General features: G+C 42.2%; 1 protein-coding gene across 35 annotated transcripts in view; it reads left to right on the top strand.

The window, feature by feature from the left end:
- Nucleotides 1-17,067, top strand: part of RBFOX2 (RNA binding fox-1 homolog 2) — a 166,434-nt gene that overhangs the window by 135,202 nt on the left and 14,165 nt on the right. For 19 of the 35 annotated variants that reach the window (XR_009961550.1, XR_009961552.1, XR_009961551.1 and 16 more), the window contains 6 exons: nucleotides 73-126; nucleotides 9,401-9,493; nucleotides 12,234-12,294; nucleotides 14,606-14,659; nucleotides 14,825-14,917; nucleotides 16,017-16,149. Coding sequence is in view for 26 of the 35 variants with exons in the window: in XM_062602661.1 (XP_062458645.1) it covers nucleotides 73-126; nucleotides 9,401-9,493; nucleotides 12,234-12,294; nucleotides 14,606-14,659; nucleotides 14,825-14,917; nucleotides 16,017-16,149 (488 nt within the window). In the remaining 9 variants the exon portion in view is untranslated. Of the gene's footprint in view, nucleotides 1-72; nucleotides 127-9,400; nucleotides 9,494-12,233; nucleotides 12,295-14,605; nucleotides 14,660-14,824; nucleotides 14,918-15,531; nucleotides 15,600-16,016; nucleotides 16,150-17,067 lie in introns of all 35 variants that reach the window. The other 16 variants (XR_009961557.1, XR_009961556.1, XR_009961553.1 and 13 more) reach the window with 6 other exon arrangements.

Below are 17,067 nucleotides of genomic sequence, written 5' to 3'. Positions count from 1 at the left end.
CCAAAAGGTAGGAAAAATGGACTGCCAAAAGTAAATATTTTCTTCTCCCCCCCCCCCCTTGTCTCTCTGCAGCAATTCGGCAAAATCCTTGATGTAGAGATAATCTTTAATGAGCGTGGCTCGAAGGTAAGTCCTGTTTTTGTACCCGCTTCTCTTGTTTTGATTGCAGAGTAAAAGGCAGTTCATTGCCTAGAGAATATCCTCTGTAGAGATCAGCAGGAATTAGTGTGATGGGGGAAGGGAAAAGCTATTTTGGGGACTGTCTCCTGTTCCCTCTGACTCCAGACTCTGAGCATGGTCATTTCTGGGCAGCATGTACAAATGCTCCTAGACACTCCTGTCCATAATGTGGGATCAGATTCCCCAGCCTTTTGAACAAACAGGGAGTTAGTCACTTAAGCCTTCGTACCAGCCCATTCCCATTGCACTAGCATGGGTACCCTGTGGGGAAGGCAGAACAAGGTAAAACAGCTTTGAGTGATGGGAGACTGTAAGAACAAAGCCTAAGGCCCCTAACCCTCAAACCATATTTCTTTTGCATTAAAATACTTCTATAGAAAAAGCGTCATATCTCATATGCGAAAGGATTTTATTTACTCTATTTTGCAGACTTAGTTGGCACTTCTGAGATACTGACCTTTCGTGTTTGAGATATTTGATGCTTAATACAAGCATTCTCAGTCCACTTGCCCTGCCCAGTGTGGACCTCTTCCCCCTGAATTTGCGCTCACACATCTATTTTCATCTTACAGATGTGTTAAGAGGGATGCTTTGTTGAGAGTTAATGGTAATAGTTTATTTCTCTGGAGATGAGATTTCAAATGTTGCTCAGGTCAGCTGCAGAGAGAGTCAGTGATCTTTGTCCTAATTGGCAATTGGTTCTCCTCACATAACCAGTATCACCACAATGACAAATTGATGTGATTCTCTCTCTGCCCAGGAGGTTCAGCACTGGAATAGCAGGGAGTTTTGCAGGTCAGGAGCAAGGTGCATTGCCAAAGCTCTATGGGGGAAGCTTGCACAGTGCATGTCTATACTCTGCTTGACTTAATCAATGCTAAGATTCCCATTTTCAATTAAAACAAAATTTCCTTCCTCCCCCCACACACGTGTGTGCACATGTGTGCATGCACACAAGAGATTTTGAAGTTGCAATTCATCTAAGCAGTTTTGGTTTAGAGTCTATGTCTTTCGCTTGGATTTGAGGTTCACAGTCTTAAGGTGGCCTCTTTGCTTCAACATACAACCTGAGGTATGTTCATGTTCAGAGCCCTCCGCAAATTTCCACCCACGTTGCCCAAGATGCATTCTGAAATTCTTCAGTGTCTATATTAGCTGGAAACCAGAAAGCAGTTGTGTATAGAAAAGGGATGAGCCTTAGCCCTTTCCCCATCCTTTGTTTGTGCTTAATACCATGGTTTTGGTGGGTGTTTTTTGTTGTGGGTTTGCTTTTTTTTTTTTCTTTTTAATTAGATAGTCTGAACAAGTCAATGTCTGCATGGCTTAGCTAGAGAGTTCTATGTCCCTCTGTGAATACAAATCTATAGGCTTTACCCAAACAGCTATGCTGAGTTTGTAAATATTTATTCTGCTCTTGGCTGTTCTTATGATATTTATAGGCCAGACCTATCTGTGAATTAGTCTTGATTTTAGTCATTTCTATTTGGCTTTGGGAATAGCCTCTGGCCTCTGTCAAATCCCTGCTTGTTTGGATGTAATTGCAAAAGAAAGAACAAAAATAACTGGCCTGGCAAAGTGGTGAGCTCTATCCTTCGTCCCCCACTGCCTGTGCTTTCCAGAGCAGTATTTCCCTCTCTGCACATGAACTTCACTCCCTCTTTTCCATCCATACAACCCTGTATTAAAACGCCCACAGCTGCCCTTTCCCTTCTAGGCAACATTGACGTCGGAGGCTTTCTGTGAAGACAATTTATGACTTATGAAATACCTTGTGCAGTTGTTACAGCCCAAGGCTTCTGGTTTTCAGCTAAAACAAAAGTTACTGCTGAAGAGTTCCTTGATGAATTTTATCCTGGACCCTTAATAAATACATGAAAAAAGAAAGTGATCCAAAGAGATGTTCTTCCAGTCCTTGACCATGCAGTTTTCCACTGCTTTTTTTGTCATCTTACAGCAGAAAGCAGTTGTAAAACTGATAGCCACTATGAGGAATGGGGCAGAATCTGAACAGAATGAAGAAGCACCCAAATAATAATTTTGTGGTGTCTTTGCATCCTTCTTTACCCAAAATAATTCCTGTTTTAAAAAGAATGCAAGATTATTCCTGCTTAGCATGAAAATGGGAGGCCCCAGTGTTTGAGTGGGGTGTAGCTGCACGAAGCACCTGGTATTCACATAATAATGGAAAAGCAATAGTTTGATCTGATGGTGAAGCAAAGGAAATGGATCTTTCTGGAGGCCACTCACTCACTCTTGGGTTCTTCCTCCACCTTAGGGAAATAAAATAAAAATCTGAATGCATTTTCCTGCCCTGTGGTTTCCCTTCTAATCTAATGATATGAAACCTCTCTCTCTTCTTCTCCTCCTCTCTCTTGGGAATCCGAAAGCAGATGCTCCTGCTGCCTGCCTTGTGCTGTGTTCTCAATGCTCCCTTCCCTTCCCTGGGTTCCTAAGGGTTGTAGAGTTTTGTGTATTATGTTTTGTAACTATGTAAAAGGTACAGTGGTAAATCCCAAACTGCCCTGGGTTTGCCCCCACCCAGTGTACAATGGGTTTGAGCAGCGCTTTGTCCCTGCCGAGATTTGGCAGAACACTGCTGGGATCGCTCCAGTGCTGGTTGGTAGGAGGGACTGGAGGAAGTGTGTGGGTTGCATCCTTCCTTTTGAATCCACCTGAGATGAGCAGGCAGTGTTCTTCGACAGCCTGGGGGAACGATATCAAACTGGCTGTGTCCTTGGGGTTTCTGTGTGTTTAGGAAGTTTGGTGACCAAAGAGAGAGCAGCATGTGTCCATCACAGCCTCCTCACGTCTCAGGTTCTTGCATTTGGCTTAGGAAATGTTATTTGTTGACTTTTTGTATTGCATCAGAGTAGGAGACAGTTAAAAAATTAGTTTTGCTGATTCTCCTCTCAAAGGAGTGCAGATCCTTGTTTCCTAACTTCATTTCTGCCTGTATTCAATGTGTTTTAGTAGGATTATGTGGTCCCTGGTAGACATCACACTGATACCCATTTGCTACATATAACAAACAAGATACAAACTTTAAACATCCCTTCAGTTTCATTTTGGTTTGTTCTTGTTTAATAGAATGACATCAGTCTTCCCTTGATGTGTTCAGGTTTTTTGCTTGCTTCCAGGAAACTAGCTGTTTGCTTCTTTTATCCTGTTTACCGTTACATTTCTAGTTCTGACCCATATAAATGCCTTTAAATAGCATTCTGCTCATGGTTGCAGCTTACCATGCACTTCACTGGACCGTGAATAAAACACCTCCAGAAGAAGTACAGAGAGAGGATTCCTGCTCCTTTTGTTAGTGGAGGTGCATCCTCTAGATGCATATTTTGGCACTGTTGTGCTGAACCGAACAAGTGGACATATTTTCAGAATTAATGCAGTCTGCCTGCATATCAAGTACCCTGTGGCATTCATAAAGCTGCAGGGGAAGAGAATCCAAGCTCTTTGCTCATCAGCTGTGTACCATGTGGTATGCCAAGATGTGCCCTCAATGACATTCAGAGACCAAGAGTGCGTAAGCACACAGCAAAATCTTGGCAGAATAGGGAGCAGTAGGAGTTCATGTCAGTGCAGACTGCAAGCTCGTGGTTTCAGGATAGTGTAAGTTTATGCACTGCCTTCCACTTGGGAGTCCCAGATATCCCAAGTTTTTTGCAAACGACTGACGTGATAGAATCATAGAAGCACTTCAGATTTAATTAAGAAATGGGTCGCATAATAGTTTACATTGTGTCTTCACCAAGAAATTGCATCTATGGCTGAGTTGAGTTCTCTAAGTAAAGAGGTACTAACTAAAATCTTGTGCACAAAGCAATGTGGAAACACTTAGGGTTTGGGTTGTTTTTTACATTTGCAGTTAACTGTAGGTTGAGAGTATGAATTTAGGGTTTGATAACTGTGCTGAAAAGACTGTATGCTTGCGTGTCTGTTTATTTCTTCTTCGAATGGATTAGGTGCTTTGAGTTGAGCCACAAGTTTCCACTGAGTGAAAAAGATACCACCCCTTGTTACATAAAAAGAATTAGAGGTCTTGTTTTAATTTTAATTCTATTTTTATAATTTTTGTCCAGATGTCGTGAGTTGAACCAGAAATACAAATAGCGTTATTAACGCAAAGAGGCTTAAGAAATTAAGTACCAGTGACCAGTGTTGCTTTCTCAGGTCACCAAATCCCTTTATAATGCCAGTAGAGTGAAAGAGACCTGACCTGTGTCCCTTTATCCTAGCTCAGTGAAGTACAGTTTTATGCCTTCAACTCTGTGATACTAAACTAACAAGTTAAATTAGTCCATACACTGAACTGTTTTATTTAAACTTGAATAATCAAGGCTGAAGTTGATGGCTTGATAGTATAAACTGATTTACTGCTCCCGTGGGAGTGCCTTCCCAGTAGTGCTTGTTTACTGTGCAGGGAGTTGAATTGAGGGCTCTAAATTAGCCAAAACTGGCGCAGCAGTAAGAGAGAGAGAAAGGAGCTTGTCTTCTGCCAGCTTAGCTAGTTGAACTCGCAGACCATGCAGTAAGATCCACGTTTGATGGAAGGAAGAAGACGAGCGCACAGCTGGGAACAATACAGGGCTGTGAAGCCCCTGACCTGGGTGGAAGCCCCTGGCCCAAGGTGGCTGGAGCTCCTCTGAAGCCCCAAGCTCCCTCTGCGCAGCTACTGGCCAGACTCCTGCTGTTCACTCCTGGCCTCTGCCCCCTTCTCGGTTTTGCAGGAGGGCTTGGCAGTGCAGCAACATAACAAGCAGAACCAGGGAAATGATCCAGCTTAAAAAAAAAGGATCCAGCCCTGCAGGGTTTAATTTTGAAGGTACATTTTTGGGGGTTTTAGCCTGATTAATCCTTGCATCTGGTTCACCAGATTGCACAGGTACTCAGATGGGTGCTTTATGTGTATGCACCTGAATGCACTCAAAGTGTGGCACAGAGGCAAGGGAGGAGGTGGAAGAGCTGCTGAATGGTGGCAGCTTGGTGTACACCGATTCCCTCACCAATTTGAAGTGTAACTTCATTTGTGTGTAACTTCAGTAATGTGCTTCTGAATTTCATGCTGTGTTTCTGTCGGTGTATTCAGTCCTGCTCATCTCAGGTGGATTATAGCTGACACCCTCCTACTCTTTCCATATGCCTTGGAAACGGATAGCCTAAACTGCTGTCTCCTTGGCCATTTTTTCAGGCTCCTAAAAGTGTTTTTTCTCTCCTTATTTCCATTATAAACAAACAAACAAAAAAAAAAAGAAAACCCACCCCAAAAAAAAACAAAAAACAGAAAAGAAAGAACTTGGTTAAAACCAATCACAGCAGCAGATAATGGCAAGGCCGGTTGCTGGCTGCGTGCTCCAGTGGTACAAGGCAAAGACGCTGCTGCTGGGGTGACTGGTCAAAACTGTGACAAAAGAAGGGTTAACAATGCATGGATTTCAAGGGGCTCTATTTAGTTTCCTTTGGTTTTATTTTCTTTTTTTTATTTTATTTTACTTTATTTTCTTTTTTGTTTTTTTTTTTTTTTTTTTCTGTTTAATTTCTGTGTTCTGGCCACACCCAGGAGAACCGTCTGCTTTTGATTTCTCCCTTTACGGTTACATGGTAAATTTTCTTTCTCATTCTTCAGAGATGGAAACATTCAAATACTATATATATATATATACACATTTATTATTTTATTTTCACTGCTCATCATGTTGCTTGTTATTTATTGCAGAATCTGAGGCCAGACTAAAAGGGTGGCAGTTACTCGGTCCCTTCAGGCCCTTTGAATAAACCTTTGGGTAAAAAGGGGTTAGTCTGGCATTGCAAATTACTCACCAGTCCTAAAAATGTTTGCTGGGGTTATTTAGTGTTTTATGGGTACACTGAGGTTTAAACTTATTTTCTGCTTGGCAGAAGTTCCTGGCAATTGCTGGTGGAGAGGAATTGTTGAAAATTTCAGCCTTGTTACTGTAACAGCATTATTAAACCAACCTAGTTGTATAATCTAAATTTTAGAAACCTTAAGTGTTTTGTTTTTTTTACCCAGGACTGTATCTTCCCTTCCTCTGGCTCCATACCTACTAATTATGGAGCAAACCAGTACCTGCTCTAAAGCTAAGCAAGTAAATACTGGACATCGGCCACCTCTTTTTTGTTTTCTTTCTTTTTTTCAAGGGCAAGACAACCTTGGGAGGAGAAACAGAGAATTGTTTGTTGCATATGTATTTAGGTACAAATTGATCCCTATTCTTTACAGGTCATCTGTGAGAAGGAGTTAAAACTATATGTATGTGCTATTTGTCTCTCCCACATCAAACATGTGTATATATATAATTGCTAGGTTTTAAACTTAGAAATAACAAAAATGTCAAGCATGGCTCACCTTTTATCCTGATGAAAAATTTTGAATGTTTAAGAGATGCATTAAGATGACAAACCAAGGGGGCACAAATACTGACTGCCATAGTCAACCATGTAAAGCATTAATTCAGCATTGACATTAAATGGTTCTCAACAAAGAGAGTTGCACAAGCTAAGGACTGATCTGTCAATAAAACTAAAATTGTGGGTAATCAGTTACGTTGTTCCGAATAGGATTAATTCTGTTTTAATTCACATTGTTTATTTTCACATGTGGATTTATCCTACCTTCAGTTAATTTATTAAAAACATTGAAAACTCCTGTTCCATTTAAAGATATCTATTGATAATGTGGTTTTAAAATCCCGTACAGACTTCGCTAATTGCAAACAAATAGGAATTCAAATAGTCTTGCTTTGGTTCTGGCCTGCACAGATTGATGTCTAAAAAATTACCTTCCCTGTGCTCTCTAGCTTTCAGTTCACATCATCACCGAAGACATAAATTTCATTCGGTCTCCACAGGCTTGCCTAGAACAAACAGAAATTTTAATGTAAAAAGAGAGAAATAGAGATTCCTGTTGCAGTCTTCACCTCCCCTCCTCCCATAGCCTTTTAAAGATGCTTTTTCCCCATTATATAGAACCAGAGGGAAAGGTGTTGCTCTATTTCTTAGTCTTGCCTTTCTCTGTAGGGGTTCTTTGAAGCAGACATGATACCTTATCCCTACATAATCAGCTTTGCTATTACACCCCCGGTACCTTCCCTGGTTCCCTGAAGCATATTTGAGAGTTACATGACATTAGGCTGTTTTATTAGCCCCTATCTTTTGTAGCTCCAATTTTAATCATTTAAACAGGGGAAAAAAAAAAAAAAAGCTGTTCTGAAAAAGGCATCAGTTTTTTATTTATATAGCTTTTTATTTATGGCTGGAGAAATGAAATTACCTGAAGCTCTAAATTATTGGGCTGGAGCCCAAAAGAGCACTCTTGTTGATCTCAACACTGCAGTACTTGGCTAAGTTTTTTTTATTATTGCTGTTCGGGGGAGGGGAAGAAAGACTCTTGCATTTTACAAATGCGTAACAGTTTTGTGCTGGAAACCTAGCTGTGGATGATCGAGGCCAGCATGTGAAAGTGGCTCTTGGGCTTTGTAAGATCAGTATTGTAAAGACCTTTAAAAAGCACTTGAAGAATGATGGCCTGCATGTGTCTTGTTGCCAGCAGTGCTCAGAAATCAAGATGTGGGGGGTCTAGTCCCTACATGTCGACCCCAAGATGCATGGAGTGGGCTGTGAGGCTGGCATGCCATTGCCCTGACAAGGCATAGCTGTAGATCACTTACATCACCTCCCTCTCCAGTTAGTATCAGGAGTTTCCATTGCATCACATGCAAGCTTTGTTCTTCCTGCTCCCGAGGGCCTTGGAGCCAGCAGAGATTACTCTCTATACATGAAACCCCTCTTTGCTTTTTACCAAGCCACAGGAGTCAGTTACTCCTGTGCTTAAGATACCTTAAAAGCAGAATGCAACAAAGATTTTTGTTTGGCCCTGCTGTCTCTAATGGCAAGAAGAATATCTCATCACAGTTGCCTGTAGTAACACACCATTTTTTACTTGTTAAAACCGTAATTGGCTCAGTCATGTTGCCTCTGTTTTAATGTCAGTGCACCGATCTCCGTGGAAAGAAGCATGATCTCTTACTCTGCCCTGTTACACGACTGCATGAGTTGGCAGCAGCCTGAGCATGTAGGACAGGCATGTTGCATGTGCCTTCATGGGTATGGTAAACCTAAATTCATCTAACTAAAGGGACATTTTAGTGGTCGTTGAGCCTTTGTGCTTGCTGCAGACAGGGCACATCAACATCAATTCGTCTCCAATTTCATGTTCTAACTAGGAGATTTGCTGCTGTCCACGGCACAGAGGTTGCCATCTCAGAACAAAGCTTAAGTAAGATGGGTAGCAGGGTGGGAGGGAGGTAGCAGTGGTCAGCAGTGTCAGGCAAAACCTTTCTTTACTGATTAATCGGTACTTAGGTGTTTCGATTTGCACTCAAGTCCAACACATTATACATAGATAGGAAAAATGTGAAACTGTAAATCTTCACATTAAATAATATTTATTTGGTGGAGCCACCTAGAAGCCCTGCTTACTTCCAGGGCCCCATAAGTTATTAGGCAAGTAGGAGTAGACAGGAGCTGGGCCCCGAAGAGCTTACAAGGGATGCTTTACAAACAGCCCTTCCTCTCAGCAGTTTTCTAAGGTAGGTAATTGTTATTGTCTCCATTTTACAGGTGGGAAAAGCAAGGTTCAGTGTTTGATTTACCCAAAGCTTCGCAGAATTCCTGGTGCCAGGCGTGAACTCAGATCGCTGCTCGCTCTCGTAGCAGTTTCTCAAGAGAACGAAGTGCTGCTCAGTGTTGATGTCCTGTACTGTGTCTGGGGTGGGCGGCGGGTCCTCCAAAGCATGTGTGTTAATGAGCAGAGGGGAGAGAAGCCCAGCTTGGGCTAGACCAGCTTGCCTGTGTCAGAGCACGGTTTAGTGTTTTTAAACAACCAAAACGAACCAAAACATTGTCTCGAGTAACTTTGTACTTCTTTTTTGGTCTGGCCTCAATTGCTTTTATGTTTTCTTTCTTTATTTTTTTTTAATTATTATTCTTATTATGATTACAGTTCCTTTATTTTATCAAATTTAATTTCTTTCATTTATGAAACATGCATGAACCAACAATGTGACTCTAGGAGGTTATTGCTGAGTTGTGCTGATGTTGATTTCATACTGTGATATTTTTTCTCTATTTACCTAGAGATCAGTATTTCAATATATAACGATGTGCATGTTTTCCCCCCTTCTCCCGCTGCATGCAGGGATTCGGGTTCGTAACTTTCGAGAATAGTGCTGATGCAGACAGGGCCAGGGAGAAATTACACGGCACCGTGGTAGAGGGCCGTAAAATCGAGGTGCATGTCTTCAGTAATTCAATTTCTTCTTTATATTTATTCTTTTGATTTCTTTTTGTGTCTTGCCTCACTTATTTCACATTTGGATCCCAGTCTTGTGTGTGCGTGTGTGTTTGTGTCTGTCCTTCACCTCCCTGCACTGAAATGTATAAAAGTTTACACCCCTTATGGAATATTTTTACTGTTCTTTTTGGGTATTTTTTTCTTTTCTTTTTTCTTTTATTCAGTTTTGTTGTGGTTTTTTTTTCCTACCCACTCCAAATTTTTGCCCTTCTGCTGTCTTGATTTTTCCTTTGCTTCAGTTTGCGAGGCTCCGATTTCCTGTTACCAGGCCTGAACAAAACTAACTGAAAGAGTACTGTCTGACTTCTAACTCTGTGTCCAAAAAAGAAAGCAGGGGGCCAGCCAGTATCCTCTCTTTCCTCCGAGGCCAGTTCTCCTCCACATAAGTGTGAGATGATGCCCATGGTGGGAGGGAAGGGGAGACACAGGGCAGAAGCCCTGAGTGGGTCATGCTATGCACATACTGCTGTTTTATTGACCTGCCTGCTGTCAGGAGTTGGCTCGGTGAAGGCTAATCCTTAAAGTTTATAGCTCTCACTGCAGGGGAGTGAAGGGTTAATGTTGGCTGGCCAACATGGCCATGTATTGGGCATGCCTGATGTTGACCTCTTTGGTGTTCCACTGTGTTGAAGGCTAACTGGCGTCTTCCCTTTCTCCCTCTTTCTTAAAAAAAAAAAAAAAGAAAAATATACAAATATTAAAAAGAAAAGCCACCGTTTTTGAGTAAGATGTCTGCATATTTTGCCTTTTTTTTGTTTTGTTTTTTTTATTTCCCTTTTCGATGGTTTAGCGTTTAGGGCCCTTCACTTGACTCACTCTTTCCATGGTAACTATACACAATGCTGGCGATGGTACGAGTTGGCGGTAAGTGAAACAAAAGCGCTAGAGAAGAAGCTTTTTCTTTTTTTTTACTTTTTTAATTTTTTCTTAAAATTATAAAAAAAAAAAAATTTAAATAAGAAAGAAAAAAATCCATCTGCCATCTCACATTAACACTACGAAATGTGATTTGACTTGTTGTCCCCACCCGCCTCCTTCCCCTTTCTCCCCCTTTTATTTTCAATGCTGTTGAGTAATGCCGCCTGGACTTTGGATGTACATATTGTTTTGTAGCAGTCTGAGCTGTTTGATTACTGACTTCATGGTGATTTCCCCTTGCACATCTTACTCAGAGTTACTGAACTCCAGTTTGGCTGGTTTTTATTAATGCACCCATTTCCTCTTCTCTCCCCTGCCCCTTTTCCTGCTGCTCTCTTTCTGAGACCTGTTTGTAGCTGTTACTGTTTGTTTTCTCTCTTTTTCTTTCTCTCCTCCCCCCGCCCCGTTTATTTCTTTACTCGGTTAAATGCAGCTGTTGGTCTCTTTGCTGACTGGTGGTTTCTGATCGGTTCTGGCAATTTTTCCTTTAAGTGCTTGTGTTGCACTTTGCTATAGCAGCTGATTTCAGGCACTCGCTCCATCTTAACGATTGTCTGTGAGACCCTATCTCCTCCCTCCTTCCCTCCCCACCCTCTGAATCAGTTGTGGTTTGTTTTTTTTTCTTTCTTTTATCTGTGTGTGTTTAACTGCATGCTCTCAGTCTCATCATTGTTGTTTCCCATTCTTTCTTTTTAAGTGTGTAATGTTTCTATTGTTTTGGGGCTGAAATGAGAGTAAAATGTAGCTCCAGACTCCCCACCCTGCATACGCTCACCATCCATAAGTCTCAAGGGCCCGAGGCAGCTTTTGTTTTTGTAGCCCTTCTTTTTATTCCTTCTTCACGCTGGCCTCAATTCCCATTTGGCATGGGTTTTGATAAGTTATGGATGTTGTAGAAGGACTTCACCCTCCTTGCAAGAACTTTGAGGCTGTCTGACATGGGGCTGCAGTAACTTGGCTTCCAAACTGGTCCATCTTTTCTTTATCAGCGCCATCTCTGTGGTAACGCCTCGCTTGAGCAATCAAACTGCTTGGAACTATGCAGAGCTCTGTAAAGAGGGTGGAGGGCACAATAAAACCCAAAAAGACCCAGGTTTGGTGCTATGTATTTCTTCTTTTGTTCCATGAGATTTGTGACAAGGAAAAAATAACCTGGGAAAAGACTGGAAAATGAGGAGGAGGAAATCAATGAACACGGGCCATTCAAACAGTTGCTAGCATTCCAGAAATCTCCTCAAGGAGAGGTCAAATCTAAAGCTGATGGACTCCAGGTTACCTTTTCTATCTGAAAAGTATATGGGCCAGCAACCTGCTGGGACCCAATCCAAATGGTGAGCTTGAGAAACAATTTGGTTAGTGCATCGCCTGGTTCAGTTCCCCTGCACTGGGCTGCAGAGATTATTGTTGCCTCTTGAACAGAACTTGGACAAAACCTCCAAAGTTTTACCCTTTCAATCAATGAGCTGAAAAAAACATGTGCCAAGGGGTGGCAGGGTGATGGAGAATCTGCACTTTACTCTCACTGGCCTTGTGTTTAATGCATAATTTTAAAGTGCCATGTTTAGCTGTAACTTTTATCATTAAATGGCAACTGTTAAAAGTAATTGAAAGATTGCATTTTTCTAAAATTAGTTGTTTAAAATTTTTTTTTGCTCAGAGAAATACAGTGTTTGTGTGTGGTATCTGGAGAGTTTTCCATCACTTTCCCTAATGCCCTGTACTTCCTTCCCTCTCCCCCCCTCCCCTTTCTTACTTTTAGGTTAACAATGCCACTGCACGAGTGATGACCAATAAGAAGATGGTCACACCATATGCAAATGGTAAGAGAAGCTGTTTGTACTAATGATGAGCTGAAAGGTTGGAAGAAAGACAAAGGGAAAAGTCATGACCTCTCCTCAGGACCAAAAGAACCCAAACCCAAAAGAAACCAACAAAACCCCACAAATCCTAATTTCTAGCATTATTCTTCAGTGTAACCCTTAAGCATTTATGGAGAAGTACCATTTTATAGGTGGAGAAGTGGGGACACAGAGCAGTAGTGACTCACTCAACGTGACCAAGCTCAGTGAAGAAGCCAAAGACCAATGGGTTGTCTGCCACTGCTGCAGGCTGATGCTGGACAGTGGGATGTGCATTACTCCTGAGTCTCCTTGCCATCACGTTGATACCTAAATATGAATGCAGAAGCATAACTAAGATACGTAATTAGATGTATCTCAGTTTAGGTTCTAGCTGTAAAAGTACAGCTGCCCCCAAGCAACCGGGAAAACAGAGGCATTGCGCTGCTTTGTTCGCTCCCTTTTGTCACACACTCTGCCTATGTTCAGCCATTTTCCAGTGACCCTGAATAGAGAAAGACCAAGTTGCTTGGGTAGTGAGGAGTCCTGTTTCATCAGGATATCTTAATGGTTCTGTCTGTGCAGTAATTTTATTGCATAGGCATATATAGCATAAAAAGTCATTCTCCCAACAGAACATGGATGTTGCCTTGATAAAGATTTTGAATCTAAGTCTTTGTCCTGAAACAGCCAGAAGAGTTCTTCTTCTTCTGAAAATGTTCCCAAATGGCTTCAACAAGGCAGGAAGCTGCATATAGGTAGTTGCTAGTGGAGGAGTCGGTTCTGATTACAACATAAGACTCTGAAGTCGGAGGATATTAGTTTTATCTGTGGCTCTGCTACTGACTTGTTGTGTGGCTCTTAGCAGATAAATCTTATTTTGGTTACAGAAATGGGGGAACAGGACCAGGCAGAAAGTCTGGGATTCTGAGTCTCAGTGTCTGAAAGGAACCAGGAGATTTTGAAGCAAAATGCTAGTCAGCCATTTTATGTTGCCCTGGAAATATGTATGACTGGTAAAATATCAGGGTTTTACAAGTAAGCCAAGTTAATGGGCAGGCATATTTTGCTTTTGCAACCTGCAGTTTAAAGCCAGCTTTAAAGTTATTAGTATTCAGTATTAGACAAGGCTTAAGGCATACTGACGAGTGGTTGTACGACTGTTAGTAAACATGAGGCTGTTAGTAAACATGAGGGTAGATCCAAGTCTTTTCATTGTCACTGCTCATTTTAGTATTTTGCCATCGAGCCAGGAGATCGAGGGGTGGTGTTGATGGGCTTTAGTTTGCAATGTTGTTCATATGGTTTGTAGGCTGGTTAGAGGTGTTTAAGTGCAGTTAGGTGCATCAGGACTCAGAGACAGAGGAAGAGTATGGATTTATTTAAGTAAAAATACCTGTATGATTGGTAGCTAAACAGCTGAAGTCTTTCCTGAAAGGAATGCTTTGTGGAAGCAAATCATGTTGTTGGCTTTAGATCCCTTCTCTCTCCTAGTAGAATGGGGATAGCAGCGGGACAGATAGCTTTCCACAGCTGACTGGAAATGTATTCCTCCTTATGCCCCAGTGATGACTTCTTTAAGAACTATTCTCTTGTAGGTTTTATGTTGATGACTTGCAGTTCTTGCCAATTACCCAGATGATACTAAAATCAATTCTCTGGGAAGGCTTTCACCTGAAAAAGCAACATAAAGAAGACAGGAAATGCTAAAATAAGAGACAGGAGAAAATGTGAGATGAAGAGACTGAATTGCTTTTCTGCACTGTAGTCACGTAATTCAGTTAATGAGGAAATTCAGACAGTGTTGGGTTTTAGCAGGTCTCTAGCAAATTAAGACAGAAAGGTGTTTTGAGAATTTCAGGCTGTAACTTGACTTGCCCAGGAAGACAGTCTGGGCTGGTGGCTTTAGAGAGGTTTTGGACTCACAGTGTGCCTGGTGGAAGCAGAGAGGAGCTGGCAGCAAGGTTCATGCAGGGAACGCAGGGTCGCATGGTGCTCGTGGCGAATATGCATATAAGGTAGTTGGCATTCCCTCAGCGGAGCCTCTGCTGTGCTGCGGATCAGCTGATGTTTTGCTGTTCCCTCCGATACAGCGACCTGTACCTAGAACTTGACATTAGAAAAAGGCAGTTGGCCTCCATCTACACCAAGGGGGATTGAGGCGAAGCAGAAATTGGAAAGAGCTGTGCATGTGAAGCTGGGGCGCATGCAAGAGACCGTTCCCCCTACCCACGCTGCCCGCTCCTTCTCTTGGTGTAGATTTTGGCATTCACTGCAGTCTTTGTTGTTTCAGGTTGGAAGTTGAGTCCTGTGGTTGGAGCGGTGTACGGCCCTGAGTTATATGCAGGTAGAGCTTAAGTAGATGCTTCCACTTCTGCCATTTGACTGCAGTGGTGTTTGTTTATGTTCTCAAGCTGCTGTTTCTTTATAACCTTTTTTACGTTTTGTTGTTGTTTCTTTTTTTTTTTCTTTTTGTTTCTTTTTTTTTTTCTTCTTTTTAAAATCAAATCAGCGTCCAGCTTTCAAGCAGATGTCTCGCTGGGCAATGACGCCGCAGTGCCCCTGTCAGGAAGGGGGGGTATTAACACTTACATTCCTTTAATCAGTAAGTAGCCCCCATTGGCCCCTGTATTGTTACTGTGCTTGAGTTAACAATGACCTGTTACCCTTCTTTTCTCCAGTCTGTATAATATATACTTGAAAGGATGGGTCACCCTGGGAATGGGTTTACCATGAGCCAGAGTATACTGTGCTGTAACTTGTTCATCTGCAGTGTGTTTCTTTACTGGCGAGTTGGTCTCTCTGAGTGATGAGGAGGCTGCAGAACAAGGGGAAGGGATGTGTGAGGAATCAGCCATTCCCTTGCTCCCCTCCCCCTTTTTGAATTCAAAGAAACCAAACGGACAAAATCCCTAAAGTACATATTATACAAGCTGCTAAATCGCGAGTCTGCAGGGCCCCTGGTGGCATGCACCTGGACGCACGTTGGGTTGGGTTTGCGTCCTGGGACTCCTTCCCTCTTGGTATCTGTTTATTACGTGTTTGCAGATGCCTCTGAGGTTTTACATCATTTCGTCACAAGCCAGTTTATTCCAGTGTAAAGCGTAATAAAACAGAGCCAGCTACTGGTCATGCTTGTTAGATGAAGGTGAGCTCTCAGTAAACTGGCACTTTTTGGGAAATTTCTGCTGCTGTTATATGGGCTATCTTGTCTTTCAGGCTTTAAAATGAACATACAGAGGATTGGGTGGCAAAGAGTGGGAGGGGAAAGGAGGGAAGAGACTGATGTAAGTTGGTTGACTTTAAGGGCCTCTTGACAAATTACTTTAAAACAGCCTCTGCAGTTTTGGAAGAGCCGCCTGCTATATTGATAGTAACTCTCTGCGCTTCTCAGACTCTAACCGAGACTGCATGGCGGTGTCAAAAGGTGGGGGGATTCATACCCTGTTTGTGGTGGGCGAGGCATGCCAAAGCATTAACCTCTTGCATGCCAAACCTCTCTGCAACCCCTCTTTCCCCAAAGGCCATGGTGTAGCAGGAAGTATGTATCGGATGCTTGCTGGGTTATAAGCATGCCCCTCTGCAGGACTGATGCAAAATGTCCCACCGCTGTGGAGCTATTGTGTCACTCTGTTTGAAGCAGACGATTGTTTTCGGGGAGGGAGCTCGGATCCTTTTCACCTCCACCTTGTCTGTCTTTCCAGTTCCAGGCTTCCCCTATCCAACTGCAGCCACCACAGCAGCCGCATTTCGGGGAGCCCACCTGAGGGGCCGAGGAAGGACAGTGTATGGGGCAGTCCGGGCGGTACCTCCCACAGCCATCCCTGCCTACCCAGGGTAAGCACTTAGTCACAAGAGCAGAGTGCTCTGCACAACCGTGTCAAATAGCTAATCGGTTTAACCATAAAATAACTAAAATTGTCTGGATGGTGAGAGTCAGGATATTGCTAGTGCCAGAGCATTCTGCACATGATGGCATCCACTGGGGTCAAATCTAAATTTATCTCTGTTAAGTTCCTGACTGAAACAATTTTCAGTACTTGTAACAGCTTAAAGTGCTGATGGATTCCTTCTCATAATTCCTCAATTTTTCTGTGTGGTGTTTGTCATCCATTGACCCAGTAGTTATAGTGCTGCTGAGAAGGACACAAAGAGAGAAGGTCTAAAATTTCTGAAAAGGTTCTGCTCTTTGCATTCCATTTGCATTTTCATATCCAGGAATGAGGAATATTATCCATTACCATCATGCCTCACCATCTGGCAGTAGGACACAGAAGAGCCAGTTACCCACAATGGATTTGCTTTCTTTGTTGGAGACGGTTTAAAAAGGTTTAAAACAAAGATTAATCAAGTCCATTAATTTAAATCTGGGAGTTTTGGGGATACAGGGAGAACAAAAGTGCAGTGTTCTTCCGACTATTATTTGAAGCAATGGTGGATGCGTGGCCTTAGATTCTTTGCCCTCTGACTTTTCAGTAGTAATGCAGTGGAATAGATGCTGTTACAAAAGAGTATTCTGCTGTTTAAAAGTACAGGGAACTAGGTTTGTGTATGAGTTTTGGGTTGGGTTTCTGTTTAAGTGTGATGTAACAACAGATAAATCAGCAAATCCCTTTCAAACTCTCTCATTTTGTTTCTGATTTTGAGGATGCTTTATTCATATTGCCTGTCTTTGGGATTTTACTTGCCATATTTTCCAGGCAACTTTCTCAGAAAGAATAGAAGTAGGAATGAATCCTCCAACACAAAGAAATG

Source organism: Pezoporus occidentalis, unplaced genomic scaffold, assembly GCF_034315485.1.
Source record: "Pezoporus occidentalis ecotype Australia unplaced genomic scaffold, CSIRO_AGI_Poc_V1 ctg78, whole genome shotgun sequence".
Lineage (NCBI taxonomy): Eukaryota > Metazoa > Chordata > Aves > Psittaciformes > Psittacidae > Pezoporus > Pezoporus occidentalis.
This window is presented reverse-complemented; position numbering and strand designations above follow the sequence as displayed.